The following is a 15855-nucleotide window of genomic DNA, read 5'->3' on the forward strand; positions in this document are numbered from 1 at the left end:
ATAATGTTAAGAAATGAATAGTGCTTTAAGGAAATTTAAATTTACATAAGAAATTAAAAATGGTTCTCATTGTTCAATTTTAAATATTGCATTTTTTATTTATTTTTTTAATATTAAATATTTTTTATAGAGTTTTTTTTATATGAGAGTTTTGAAGAAGAAAAAACAGGAGAATTATTTACATTTACAATAAAGATTATTATAAATCGTTTGAGCGTTAAATTTTTTGATCTTTAAAAACAAAATTTATATTCCCACTTCTCTATTATATTAAAAAAGAAAACTATGGTTTTAAAATTATTCTATAAATGAATTTCTTGAGCGATTCCGGAAATCAACAAGACAAATTTTCGCACTCGAATAGATTTAATTTCTTAATTGGGTTATATCTTTATTATATATTAATATATAAAAATACACCGTGCTTGATTTATAGACCTGCAAGAGACAAAAAATTTTTCCACCTTACCCTTAGGAAAAAAGAGCATTTTCCCGACATGACATAGTATTCGTTCAAAAGAATCGGATACGATTGATTTATTTTTCGATTAGTATTCGTTTTTGAATATAGGCCTACTTACAATAATTAAAATATAGTTTATTTAATATATGCTTAAAATTTAATGATTTGTGAAATTTAATATATTTATTTTCTGGTTCATAAGAATACCAACTTGTCTTTCGCGTTAATTTTTTCCCACTATTATTTAATGATTTGACAAATTTCTATTAATTCAGCAACTTGTTTCTATAAAACCGCATATTATTAATTTTACATATCGACCTATTTTTCCAGTTTGTGATTTTTTTGGTCAGACTTATCCGGTTCGACTTCTTGGATAGTCTGATCAGACCTCACCTATTAAAGCCCTGCAAGAAGGTAGGCTCGGGGTATGTATAGCCTAACATCTTAAATAAAATATCTGATAACCTGAAAAATATATAAATTTTATATTTACAATTACTTCATAATTTTTAAAAAAAATAGGAGATGGGGGGCGAATCGCTAAAAGCAGCCTTTATTTTTTGCAACACCGACTTCCACCAGCAAGCAGTGAGCAAAATTTTCATTATAATTAAGTGATTAGATATTAAAATGCGAATTTTTTTTAAAACGGTCATATGGGTTGACTCGGGCCGAAAAATCGATTTTGCAGGGCACGCTATCAACTATTATTTTTTTAAATAAGCTTTATACGACCTTAAAAAGTTGTGTCCTTATTCGGAAATTTTTTTTAAGATATGAAAAATTTTACGAACCAGTCCACCTGGTATATAATAATAAAAAAATTTCCTAGGAATGCGAATTTATAAAACCATTATGAGAAAAATAAAATTAATTTTTTTTGCTTTGAAAGATTAGGAACTTGTTTGACCCCATCAAACCCGGGTGAAAAATGTAAGATTAAGGGTTAGCACAACCGTTTTATTGTAAAATTCTTCTTTTCCTGTCCGAGCCCAAATATAATAGAAGACTAACGGCCCAGAGTGCGCGGTCCTAATTTAATTTAAATATATAAATAGAATAGGAAATATATTTTTTGCCTAATGTTTTTTTCAATTTAATTATATAAATAGAATTAGGAAATATATTTTTGACTAATTTATTTTTCATCGGAAAATTAATTGCCTTTATGATTTTCTCCTCACCAGATATTATATATTTTTTCCCACTGAATGATGAAACTAATTAGATAAGTTAATATAATTAACAATTATTTCGAGTTTCGGAGCGAGCCAGGTAAATACTTTATTGATTATATTACGGGCCTGGCTTTGGCCTCCATGCAGTAGGACAGTGTGTTTTTAAATTCAAAATGATTTTCATGCAAGAGTTATATAAAAATTATTCTTTTTGAGATTACAAAATATAAGATTATTATCTCAAAATTAAATCCTATGATGTATATTTTAAAGGAAATTTTTTTCTTCTTTTTTTATTATCAAATTTAATATTAAAAAAACAATTGGATAAATTTTTAGATTTATAAATATTAAAAATATACATACCTTATCTATAAAGATAAAAAAATATTTAAAATTATCGTTTCTATAAATTGCCTCATTAATTCAGATTTTAAAAAGGTAATATACGGGTAATTATTAAAATTACATAATTTTTAAAAAAATATAAGATAAAATAAATACGATTTAAATTTAAAAAGCACGATAGATAGTATGTTATTATAAACAATTTTTTTAAAATAGGTAAAGAAATAATTTCATAATATAGGTAAACTATTTTTTTTTTAAATTTGAGCACCGTTCCTGAGGAGAGTCGAGATCAACATTTTTGCTCAAAATGAACAAGTGCCAAGTTTAATAAAGTAAAATATTTTTTTTATAGCAGAATTTTTAAGATTATGCAGCCCACTCTTTCAAATTTTTAGAAGCCTATTAGACAAGTTTCACGGTCACTGTTAGCTCTACAATTTTACGGAATATAAAATGATTGATTTTTATAAATAACAAATACTCTTGATAAATAAGAATTAAAAAATGTTTAAAACATAACCTTATTTTTTTTTACATTATAATCAATGACACGACTAATTTACCTTTATATAATTCATAATATATTTTAATGACGTAATATAGTGGAACTGTCTAATTTGGGCAACTTATATAATTTGAATAAAGTTTTTTAAGTTCCAAAACAACAGTAAAAATATTATCAACTCTTAATCAATGGACCTTTTTAAATTTTAGAAAAAACCTTGGGACCGTCTAAGTACTTGTTAAAGATTGACAAGTTTATACCTGTATTACATTTATTAAAAAAAAATTTTTTATCTTCTAACTTTAATAATATCATTTATTTATAATTTTATTATCTTGAATTTTTTTAAAAAATATTTTTCTCAATTATAACAAAATAATATTTGTAAAAAAATGTTGAATAATATTCCTCCTGAAAAATGTAATGTCGAGGAAAATATAAATCACAATATAATTATGTCATGTTATTATTGTAAAAAAAAGGTTAATAGTTTTAGCTTGATAAAATAAATTTTTTAAATTTTGTTTTATATGAAAAAAATTTACATCTAATTTCTAATTTTTTTAGGTTAGATTTTTAGCTAAAAATTATGATGTCAATGTTATCAATCAGCTTCAAATATTCTTTCATTAGTAATTAATCGATATGATTTTTAAAAAAAGTCAAATGCAGTTTTATGGTGACCGACAAAATCTTATATTAGAGTATATAGTTATATCATGATTCACAGATTTATTCATTAAATGCTGTCATTGAAAGTTTTTATTCTTCCAATGTACACATCTTATCCGATTTAACATCTCGCAAGAAGAATCTCAAAAAAATAACATCTTACTTCCAGCTTCAACCAAAATACTTATTCATTCTTAAAGCAAAGCTAAAAAATATTGTTTTTTATAAAAAGGAAAGAATGTTTACCTTAAAGAAAAAGAAAAATCCTCTTAAAATATCCTTACCTTCGAACTTCGAGCACAGAGTTCATACAGGATTTGACCAATTTAATGGAAAATTCGTGGGACTTCCGGCCCAATGGAATGGTATCGTGGATACTAACACCGTATCGCCGAGTTTTGATTCGTCCAATGGCACTAATAATTACCAATTTAGCAACCACAAGAACGGTTTCAATACTCACGAGCCCAATAGACCGAAACCCATGGTTGATCCATCCATTATTACCCCAATGGAGATTCTCAATTTGAAGGTTAAATTAAATACTTTTTAAGATTAATTTAGTATCAATTAAAGATTGTTTTTTTTGGAAATCATTTACCGGTGTGTGCTTATAATATAAATTAGTGCTGTGAATATAAAGTTTTATGTGTATTTTAAAAATTATTTAAAAAAAATTAAAATATATATTTCTTACTTTTTTTTAAAAGAAAAACTATAATTTAATAAAAAATTTAAGTTCAAAATTATCTTAATATTTATATCATAGACTTGCAGAGGTACCAATTGCACGGCCTTCGCCGGATTTTCTAAAAAAAAAATTTCGGCTCGGTCCAGGTTTTTTTAAAAAAATATTATTTTTATTTTTATAGCTAATAATGACGATAAAAAAGAAAGAAGTATTCGGCTTTAAAATATACGGCCCGGGTATATTTGAAAAAATAAAAATACTGTCCGACCCGGGCTCTAATTTTTATAGTATCAGTGGCCTTGTTAAGGGTGCATTTGATGGCTTGAGCCCCGTCAAATGTTGAAAATACAAATCTTGCAATAAGTGAAAAATATATAAGTTTAATTTTTAAATAATTTTATGAGTACCCATTGATCCCTGGCAAATTGAAAAGTCTAGTGAGGCCTTCGCATAGTATAGCAACACATATAATACGAATTAAGATAAGTTAGTTTTTTTAAATAACAAGCAATACAAAAGCCAATAACCGTTTATTTTTTTAAATAATTTAAAAACCAAGCAAGAAATCACAATCAAAAACAAAATATTTTAAAATTATAACAACCAAAGCTTACATATTTTTTTTTTTGATTTTTAATTTTTCAAGCTATAAAATACCAATATTAGTCAAAATAAAATACTAATTAGAATATCTATGTGAATTGTTTTAATAACGCAATTTAGGGCTGCGATCAGGCTTAAAATTAGATAAAAAAATTAATAGCCGGGCCCTGTCATAATTTCATTCTTGCGAATCATAGAAAATAATTCCCCCGAAAAAAGTTACCATAATTTATTTTCCTCCCTCTCTAAAAAAATGTAGAGTTTTTTCCTGGGACTTATTTTCTGCCTACCCATTTTCACATCTTCACAGATAGTAGTCACTTTCTCTCAATTATTTCACAGCGCTACATCAACCAAACTTTACTAAAATGACCGATGATAACTTTAAAATTAGATTTGTTTTTTGAAACAATTTTTTAATTTTTTTTAAATATGACACTTTTGCTCTTTAACATTTAAGTTATTGATTTTGAAAAATAGGAGAAAAAAACGCATGATATTTTTTGTGGTTGTTTCTGTTTGTATTTTTAAAATTAAACAACATGCTATTCATAATTATTACAATTAATTAAGAATCTGGGAAGGCCAACTTTATTTATCTTTGAAACAAATAATTTTGTCATTTGTTATTTTATCAAAAAAATTAATTTTTTTTAGACTTTGGTCAAAGGAGAAGATTCCTCGATAGCTCTCAATCAAACTTTCACGGAGGGTTTGGATAATCAAAACTATATTCCGACGTCCGTAATGAACGGATATTATGACGCTAAACCTCACAGTCAAGACAGAGCCAAAAAAATATCCATAGTTAGATCGAATTCACTAAGAAGAGATCATTCTTTGACGGAAAAACCTTTCGAACAAGAATACCTAATTGGTTCCGGAATTCCGCATAACGATAAAAATAATTCAAATCCTTACGACGAGGAAATCAATAAAATTCGTATTCTTAATAGAATGGGTATTTAATTATAACTTATTAATGAAAAAATTACAAACAAAAAAATGAGTATAAATTTAAAGTAAAAACTATGATATTTGTCTTGATCTTGTAATAATGAATGTTTTAGATTGAATTGATCATTGATTAAAGAAACGAGATTATAATATAATATCGTATAAACTTGTGAAAATTATAAAAATTTATTATTATGATATTTGTTTTTTTGGTTTACTTATAAGGTTATAATGGACTAATTCCCAAGAGTCCAAACATATGTTCTGGGGCTGCTCTCGGAAATTTTCCATTTTCTTACTTACATCCTGTTCCATCCCTTCTTGCCCCATCTTCTAATAATCATACTCACTCATTATCTAAATCATCTTCTACTCAAAGGGAGGTCGACGGAACTGTAATTCATCACAATCAAAATGAGACCCCAAGATGCCTTCAAAATAATAACGTCATTCATAAATTCTCCTATTCTAATGCCATTTTCAATAATCCCTGGAAAATAAATTACCCTGATGCTTTCGAAAATAACGTGCTTTCTTCGGCTCAAGGACATAATCATAAAAATATCGACGACACAGCGTGCCATCAGTCACAGTTTCAAGTTCAATCCTCCTCCTATCCTACACAAACATCCATCTATAATCTTCCGCAGAGACTCGGGAATTATCAAAACAATATACTTGTGTACGATAATTTTAATAAAGTTTCCTGCAGAATCAGTAATCCAATTACAAACCAACATTTCTCGAACCCACCTAAATTTGCGAATGATTTAAAAGATCAAATATCCGTTTTAGATGACTTTAATATCCAAAACCGATACTATAACAATAGCCCGAATATTCACAATGTAACTCCTAACAATCAAATAAAGGATAAAAATAATTTAGATTATTACAGTCCTCGCGTATTATCTCATTATTCCTCTCGTGACGAAGATAACGTGCAACAGACGAAGCATTACATTGCCGATAGAGCGAATTGTATAGATTCGATCGTCGAGTCTAATTACCCCTACTTATCTATGAGTATAGGTACAGATAATACTAAGCTCTCATCCTTTAACGACATTCTTTCGAATGGCGGATCATCGATGTACACTGTTTCTTCTCCGTTAAATGGTGTCATAAATGTTGACAGTCCAGTTAACGATAACAGCCCGAATTTCAATAAAACAGTTTCCTTCGCTTCTCCGCTCATCACTGTTGTCGATCAAACAAATTTTTTTGGTGCTGGCTTGTTAGATAACATTAATTTTAATTCGAATCGTATGAACGATTGTGGTAGCAATAGTAATAGTTTGGACAACAACGGTGGTACTTTGGAAAGATTGAGACAAAAATTATGGGATACAACTATAACCAAGCCCAAACCACCCAGCGCCTCTATGACTAATAATGACTATACTGGAAAAGTAATTTATTTATGCATTACTTACACACGGGACAGATATTCTAGTAAAATAACCATCGTAATTTTTTTTAAAATAAATTTCTCACCATTTTTATTTGGTGATGTAAATAGGAGCATAATGGGATTCAACTAAGAATGAGTTTGAATCTGCTTATTCTGAATAAGGATATGCCGATTCAGAATGATTCTCTCTTCTTTCTTTTTTTAAAGAAATATAAAATATTAATTAGTTTTTTGGTAATGGATAACTACTAAGATATTATTTACAGTTATTATTATTTTTTTTAAATTGTATAAAAACGATTTTTTACATATGATCATTATCCATAACGATAATGATTGATTTGAACTAGTGTCCTCTCTTCCTTTCTTTCCGTGAATATAAATTTTTTTTAAAGATTTTTTTTTGAAAAATATAAAAAAATATTTTATATTACATGTTTTTTATAATGAAAATAATTTGAATGTAAGGATGCACATTCCAATTCCAACGTATATCAAAGCAACAAAATTCCTGGAAACAGTTCAAATGTTAGCAATTCATCACAAATGGTTCCATCTTTCCATTTCAATAATATCACTTTATTCAACGTAAAAGGCCTTTTCTTTAAAAAAAATTTTTATAAAAAAATTTATTTATTATATTAAATAATTACCAGTTTTTTCTTCCTTGAATGGAGAAATTTTTCTAAAATTTGAATATCTTATTATATTTAATTTATGGAAAAGAACACGCAAAAATTAATTTTAAAAAAATAATCAAAATAATCGTAGGGTCATAATAACCGTTCAACACATACCCCAAACCAAAATCTGCTTAAAAATTCCTCATTCAAAGATGGTATCTTAAAAAAATCGATGTTAGTCTCCGATATGAATGTTTCTAAAAACGCTAACAAAGTTGCCGATAAAAATAATGTCATCTTGAATGGCCAAAATCTTAATCTCAACAATATAACTTCCAGCGCTTCTGGAGTCAAACTCTCCCACGAAGAGGTATAAAATAATATATATGTATATATTGCATCGTTATTTCTAGAGATATGATTTTATCTTTAGGCTTATCCAAAACAAAAAGTGAATTTGCAAACTTTCTAAACTTTAGTGAAATAAGCTATTTTAAATAATAAAAACATGTTTAAAACATAATTCTATAAAATTTCAAAAATTTAACATATAATTTCATTGATTTTGAAACTTTTCAAATTTTTTTAAAATGGTTTTGGACGCAGCCTTAAAAAAATAATTAAAATTATAAACATTTATTAGGGCTGTGCCTATATTAAATATCGGATCGGCACCGATATTTAGCGTTTTCCAAAAATATCAGATCGGGCCGATACCTGTCAAAACCACGGACCGGTCCGATCTTATTACTTTTCTTTTTTTGTTATTTTATATTATGTATATTTATTTTACATTATTATAATATTTTTTTTTAATTATAGTCTAATTTGTAGAAATAAAAAAAAATTAAATTGAATGCATAATTCGATTTTTTTGCATAAAAAATATTGATATCTTAATTACATTTGGTTCAAAGGGGGTGGTGAAAAATCAATATAAATATCGGATCGGTATCGGAGCCTCGAAATTTTGTTATTAGATCAAAACCTTTATGTTTTCTAAAAGTAAAATCTCCAGGCTGTATAGTAATTTTAAGCTAAAATATTTTGTTCGCCGTTTTAAAAATCTAGTCTTTTAACATCACATATTTACTTTTATTATTAGTAGTAGAAAAAGAACAAAAAACATTTTTAAAACTAAATTATTTATTCTTTCTGAAAAAAATACAATAGTTCAAAAGAACCCTCAAATTAGTAGTTTCAAATGAACGCGACACTAAATTGGCTCTTGAATCATTGAAGGATTTCAAGAGAATAGGGGAGGGCTCTACAGGAACAGTTTATCTGGCCATAGAAAAATCTTCTATCTCTTCCAATTCCTTCCATTCTAATCATAATTCTGCCACGGTATTACTTTATTACATAAAATCATATATAATATATAAGTGAGGTAGATTTTTATTTAACCAATCTCTTAAACGAAATTATGGCATCATTTAAAGGGTCGGCATAATAGGGTAGAGTTTATATAATAGTTTAATTATTATGGTATTAGAATTTTATAGATATGAACGAAAATCTTATTCAATTCGATTGGATCATTTTTTAGAACTAAAATTATTCGACTTATTAATACATGATTCTCTTATTATAAAAACTCCTAATTGAAAAGGAAAGGGTTCAATCAGAAAAGGGGAATATTAATCTTAAAATTTGAGAATTCACTTTTTCATCCCAACCAATTAATTAATAATATAATTAAAACGACCAATTTTATCTTACACTGTGTGACAAATTTCGACTTGATTTTTTGGGAGAAAATAAAATAAACATGTTTTAAGACAGTTTTTTATGCATATTCTAAATCCGCTGTCAGTTTTTTTCTAGCACGTCAGGTTTTTTATTTATTTTAGGTTAAAGTTGCCAAAAAGGTCATTTTTAGCACTTTTTGAAGGTTTATAACTTCGGTTCTAATAATCCCTACAACTAAAATAATATCTCAATTTTTCCAGCAAACCTTCCTTATTATTATTATACATTTTTTTTATCAAATCCTTACTCAATTTTTAAACAACCTATATTTTTTAAATTTACCTTTATTTATATAAAATCTTTTTTAATATAGCTTACATTTAATATATTTATTTATTGTGGCTTTCGTTCTCTTCGCCACACTGCACACGGTACGATTCCCAAACAATTTATTTAAAATGAAATAGTTATATTTCTCATATTTAAATAAATATAATATGCTAAGCTAACCTATCTCATATTTTACTTTCGTCAGGATTGCGATCATTTTGAGATCGCAGCATATCTTAAATTCGTAAATGGAATAATTTATTTTTGACAATAAATATTTCATATTTTCATATGATTCATTTAACTGGTTGGAATAGGCGATGGGAATTGATGGCTTAGAATTTCCGTTATGAAGCAAATCTGCTTTCAAGCTGTTTTTGCTTGAATCGATGAACAAGCGCCATTCATCCGGCACCAATTCAATATTAAGTTGTAAAAAAAGTTGACCTAGATTGTTGGAATAGTATAAAAAATTTTAGTAAGAGAATAAATTTTTAAACGATGCTCCACGGAATCGGTATGAAGTTCGAACTCCATTTTTTAAAATTTTAAAATCATTAAGCCTTTAGGTTAAAAATTCGGACTTTCTTTTTGAAAGTTGTAAATTTCTGTGATGTCATTTAGTTGCTCTTGTGACATAAATGGCGAATCCTCTTCGGGATGATACTCAAGATCAATATTGTCATTGTCCTGGCAACGTAATTTTTCCAGCTACGAACTATTAAAAAAAGGAACTGTTGTATGCATATTATATTTTACCGGATAAATAACCGACGAAATTTCAGGATAACGAATTTTCTTCTTATTTTTTTTGTTAAACCCAAATGTACTAATCGAGCAAAAATAACAATCCCACGAATGATTTCTTGCTACGTGCCAAAAGCAGGTTTCGAATAAGATAAATATGACCGTTTTCCATTTACCCATGAATTAAAAGAATTATAACATGTTTTACATATGTAATTAGGGGCAAATGGTTTATCCAAATCGCAGAGTGGAATATTGTAATAAATTTCATAAATCCTTTGAATGATTGGAGAAATTGGACATTTTTAAAAATTTAGAGACAAACTTTAAACAAGGGGACCTCGACATTAATTTTTTGTAGAATATTATATAAGGAGGGAATTTGAATAATATTTAAAATCCAATTTAAAAAAAAATTAATGAAAGAAATTAAATGTTTATGAAAAATTTAGCCTGAAAAAAAATAATTCTTCTCCTTTCTTCCTACTCGTTATTTGGCATTATTATTAATTGCCCATACTACGGGTTCAAGATACTCCATTGGAAAATCATATATTTTGATATAAATTTATTAAAAAAACAAATATTCTTAAATACATATAAAAAAGATAAATATTAATAAAAAATATGAAAAAATTACCAATTATTGCATTTTAAATGAATTTTGCTTCAAAAATGCTCAATTCAAAAAGAGTACAAATTAAAAAAAGTGGGTACAGATATCTGATTTTGGTATAAATTGATCATATTACTAAATACAACTAAAAAAGATAAATATTACCTTAAATTTGCTTTAAAAATGCTTTATGCAGAGAAAATTAATAAGAGTGTACAAATTAAAAAGTTCGAAAATATCTGTACCGACTTTTTTAATTTATAGATTTTGGTTGAATTTTCGTGGCATAGAGTACTTTTAAAATAATTAGAATTAATATATAATCTTGAGCATATTTTAAGCAAAATTTTATAAAATTTATCTTCTAAAGTTAATAATTTTGACAGTAATTTAAATTGAAAACTAAAGACCCCCAAAACGAAATTCTTTACCATTTTTCTCAAAAACCAATCGATAAAAAATTAAAAAATTAGTAAATTTATAAAGAAATATAGGTTTAACACTATCACCAATTTTCAGGGATTTTTATTCGATACTTTTTAAAATATATCCGTATAAACACCTAAATTTTATCATTTTTGAGATTTTGAAAAGTTGTCTTTATACGGTAATATTTTTAAAACTTGACGTGTAGGGAAAATTATGAAAACGGATTCGAACTCAGCGTCTAATTCTGCACCAAAACTTTTTTTATTTTCTTCTCCCATTTTTCTTGTCACACAGTGTTATTAAACAATTCTGATTTTTGGATTGATCTATTTAAAGATTCAAAGAAATTTGTAATACTCGAAATGTTTTTTTAAACAGGAAAAATTTAAATCCTCTAACCCAATGGACAGATATAACCGTTCGGTAGCCGTTAAAAAGATGGATTTGAGGAAACAACAACGGAGGGAGCTTTTGTTTAACGAAGTTGCTATCATGAGAGATTATCCTCACCCTTGTATTGTCGAAATGTACGGGAGTTATCTTGTTGGCGAGGAATTATGGGTCGTAATGGAGTTAATGGAAGGTGGGCCACTCACTGATATAGTCTTGAGAAGAGCGACTCAAAGAAATGAGGGTTTGTCATTTTAAGTTATCTTTATTAAAAAAATTAATTTTTACATTTGACACTATGAAATATAAATTTTTTTAAATATTTAGTAATTGTCCTTATCAATCAGTTTTACTAGTCTTATTCATATGTGAAAAATATTTTGTGCCTTAAATTTAACATTCAGTGTGCTCTGGCTTCTGTTCCAAACATAATTAGGTATTATCTAACAATTAAATATTTTAGAAAAACTTATTCTACGATAGAGAGACCGGCGCATAGCCAGGAATTTTCTTTGGAGAGACAATTTTTTTTAAAAAATTCTAGAATCTATCCTGGGCTTATTATTGAAAATCTAAAATTTCACAAATTTTAGTAAGACGTTTATAAAAAAATTAGCATAATACCTATAATCCGTTTATTCATTAAAACGCAGTTGTAAAATATTAAATTGTATATGCAGAGTTGTTAAAGTATCTAATTATATCTAGATACAGTATTAAAAGGTTCTATATCTTGATACTATTTTAGAGGAATCTGTTAGATACATTTTGATGATTTTATTTTACGTTTTTTATATTAAAATACAAAAACAAACATGATTAATTTTATTTTACACAATGGATGACGATAACATGATAAATTTTATATTACATTTGTTTTATTTATGTTAATTTAAAAATATTTATCATATTCTTATATCAATAGTTCTAGACAATCTCTAAAAAGAAATCAAATAATTTAATATTAGATTTAAATATTGATATAAGTTTTGACACATCAAATTTTGAATAATTTTTGGGATATTAATATATTTAATGATTAATACCAATAAAAAGTTGTTATTCATTAAATATAACAACTACTCTGCCATCAAGTACCGGTAGGAAGGTATTAATATGGCTAAAAATCTTTATTATAAAAATTTTGAGAATGTTTTACTACTATTAAAATGTAACGATTGTTTATAATCATTTAATTATGTATTTTGTAGCACACCTTAAATAAGCATATGAAACATTATATTTATACCTAGATATATTTTTATACGATATATCTGTATTTAGATAAGAGTATCTTTTTAGTTTTAACTGATTATTTTCATAACCCCCTGGCTGGGGATAGTTTTCGGAAATCTCGGTTTCGTCATTTTTAGGATTCTCTAAAAATGAACCTATTATTTAACTATAAATCAATGAAAAATTTTTTCATGAAATTACTCTTAGAATCAAGAAGTGCTTCATTTATCTAGCTTTACAAAAAACTATCCAAAAGTAAGATTAAGTAATTTATTTTACAATATTCTTCTACTGATTCTACGTTATTATTTGAACGATGGTCTTTATGCAAGTGGTATGCGAATATCAGATTCACGAAGCTCTTGCTCGAACTCAACAATTCATGATTTATGAAAGTTGCTCTTCACCATTTTCCAATTTTTTTTAACTACAATTTTTATATTTGAGGATTTTTGAAAAATTTTGCATAAAATATTAATTTATTTAAAAAATTTGTTGTAAATAAAAGAATTGGGTTTCATAGTTTAAAAAGGGTTCTCTTTTGACAAGGTGTGATTCTTTTTCAGATCTTTCTGTCATTTCACTAAGATCATTTATAGGCTTCGCTGGCTCCATAAAATAAATGACTGATTAATAGTGAAGGCTTTTATAAATTTTAACTAAAATCTGTATTTTTTGGCTGTGGGGGATTTCCCCACCACGTCTCTCTATCGTTATCTACATCCTTGGATAGAAAAGACCATAAAATACCTTTAAAGGTAGTACTAATATTACTCAATGTTGAAGCTATATAGTCGGCTATGACTGTTTAAAAATAAGACGAACAATTTTTTTTAAAAATATTCATCAAATTTACATATAACGTGAATATTTTTAGGAACCAACAACTCTACGAACCTAAATAACAATAATTGCATTCCTAGCATAGGGCCCGTTATGACCGAAGAACAAATAGCCACCGTTTGCAGATCGTGCCTCAAAGCACTTGCTTTTTTGCATTCTCAAGGCGTTATTCATAGAGATATCAAGAGCGACTCTATTTTGCTTACAAAAGATGGGAGGGTAATTTGCAATATTTATTTTAAATTATTTTTGTTATTTATCTAGTAAATAAGTAATTAAATACCTAACCAAGATTATAATTATATTAAAAATTATTATTTCCCATAAAAAATAGAGTATGTATTAACTATAATATAACAAAGAACGATTTATTATATTTTGTAAGCAGGGACCTGAGACGACCTTAAGTATAATTATAGAATGAGAATTGAGCCTTTGTATTAAACTATTGTGATCAATTTAAAAAATAAAACCACGATTTCTTAAACAACATAATACTATATCACCTTTTAATGTTTTTCATAATAGTTTTAAAAATATATTTTACACCGGTCCTAAGGTAAAGCTCTCGGATTTCGGGTTTTGTGCCCAGGTTTCGCACCAATGCCCCAAACGTAAATCATTGGTTGGTACCCCTTATTGGATGTCTCCGGAAGTTATAGGCCGATTGCCTTACGGGCCAGAAGTGGACATTTGGTCTCTGGGGGTAATGGTCATTGAGATGGTTGATGGAGAGCCTCCCTTTTTCGATAAGCTACCTCTTCAAGCTATGAGATTGATCAGAGACACTCATCCACCTAAACCCAAGAATTGCGATAAAGTTATATTATTATATAAAAAATTTAATTAATACTTTACTGTTCGAATTTCGTTGATTATCTCATGTATTATATCATATTAGTCATAGATTTTTATTATTAATCTTAAATTGGGATAAGGATAGTTATGGAGGGGTTTTGGATAATATATTAATATTGGTATTTTTATCTAACATAAGTACTCCCAGCTATATTTTATTAGGAGGTTAAATTAGTTCTATTAAATTATATTACATCCGTTTATATGATTTTGTGAATGAGTTTCTGAGAAGGTATAATTTTGAACGATTTATATTTTTCTATTTTTTTAAAATTAATAATGATATAATTTAAAATCGTTTATTCAAATTGTAGTTAAGCCTTAGACTTTTGAATTTCTTAGAGTTGATGCTTATCAGGGATCCCCACGATAGAGCTACTGCTCAAGAATTGCTTCAACATCCTTTTGTGTGTTTAGCTGGGCCACCTGAATCATTGATTCCTTTAATGCAAAATTTTTGATATAATCTCTAGAAAAATATCTTTATTTTTACATTGAATATTGAAAATCGTTTTTGTAAAGTACTATTTTTAATATCTAATATGAAAAACAAAATCTCCTTATAACACATTTATATTTTTTAAAGATATTTATTTAAAATTTTTTTTAATATTTTTTGATATAATATTGGATTTTTTAAAAAAAATTGTATTTGATAAAATATTTTTTTATAGCCTTCTATAAAAACCCCAATCATAAATATTTTTTGAAAATATATTGAATTATATGATATATTTGATAAAAGATTTACGAAAAAAATTCTGAGGATTTTTGTACAATATAAAGATAAAATATAAAGAATCGAGTAAATAAATTATAAAGCAAACAGGAGCAATAATTTTAATGATCATGCTAGGGCTAAAGTAGGCAAATAGAGTGTAGTTTTCAAATATCTGAAATGATCGTTGTTGTTGTTAATAGGATTACTTAACTTAATCTACTTATAATACTTATTCAAGCATATAGGATTTTATTATAATTTTTATTTAGTGTTCCTTTTTTTCTGCTAACTTTAAAATAAATAAATTTTATCAGATTTAAAGAATAATCTTTTATTTCTTTGTATACATTTTTTAATTTTTTAAAAAAATATTTAATCAAGGAAATAAAATTGGTAATAGAATAACCTAAATTGTGTAAGTGAAATTAGGTGTATTTCCATTAGCAAACGATATACCGAATACATACGCATACGCAGGAATTTGGTCTGGGGGGGGGATAATAAAATTTTTTAAGAAATATTATTGTTTTTTA

At 26.7% G+C, this 15855-nt stretch overlaps 1 protein-coding gene across 1 annotated transcript; it reads left to right on the forward strand.

Moving 5' to 3' along the window:
• Positions 1–988: 988 nt before the first annotated feature.
• Positions 989–15291, forward strand: LOC135923562 (protein kinase 4-like). The gene is made up of 11 exons (XM_065458379.1): positions 989–1054; positions 3068–3704; positions 5124–5427; positions 5649–6835; positions 7306–7425; positions 7609–7830; positions 8634–8807; positions 11653–11908; positions 13778–13962; positions 14303–14563; positions 14916–15291. Exons 2-11 carry the CDS (start codon positions 3411–3413, stop codon positions 15060–15062), a joined length of 3150 nt encoding a protein of 1049 aa, XP_065314451.1. The 5' UTR covers positions 989–1054; positions 3068–3410; the 3' UTR covers positions 15063–15291.
• Positions 15292–15855: the final 564 nt, after the last annotated feature.

This window comes from Gordionus sp. m RMFG-2023, chromosome 2, assembly GCF_954871325.1.
Source record: "Gordionus sp. m RMFG-2023 chromosome 2, tfGorSpeb1-WG-v2, whole genome shotgun sequence".
NCBI lineage: Eukaryota > Metazoa > Nematomorpha > Gordioida > Chordodea > Parachordodidae > Gordionus > Gordionus sp. m RMFG-2023.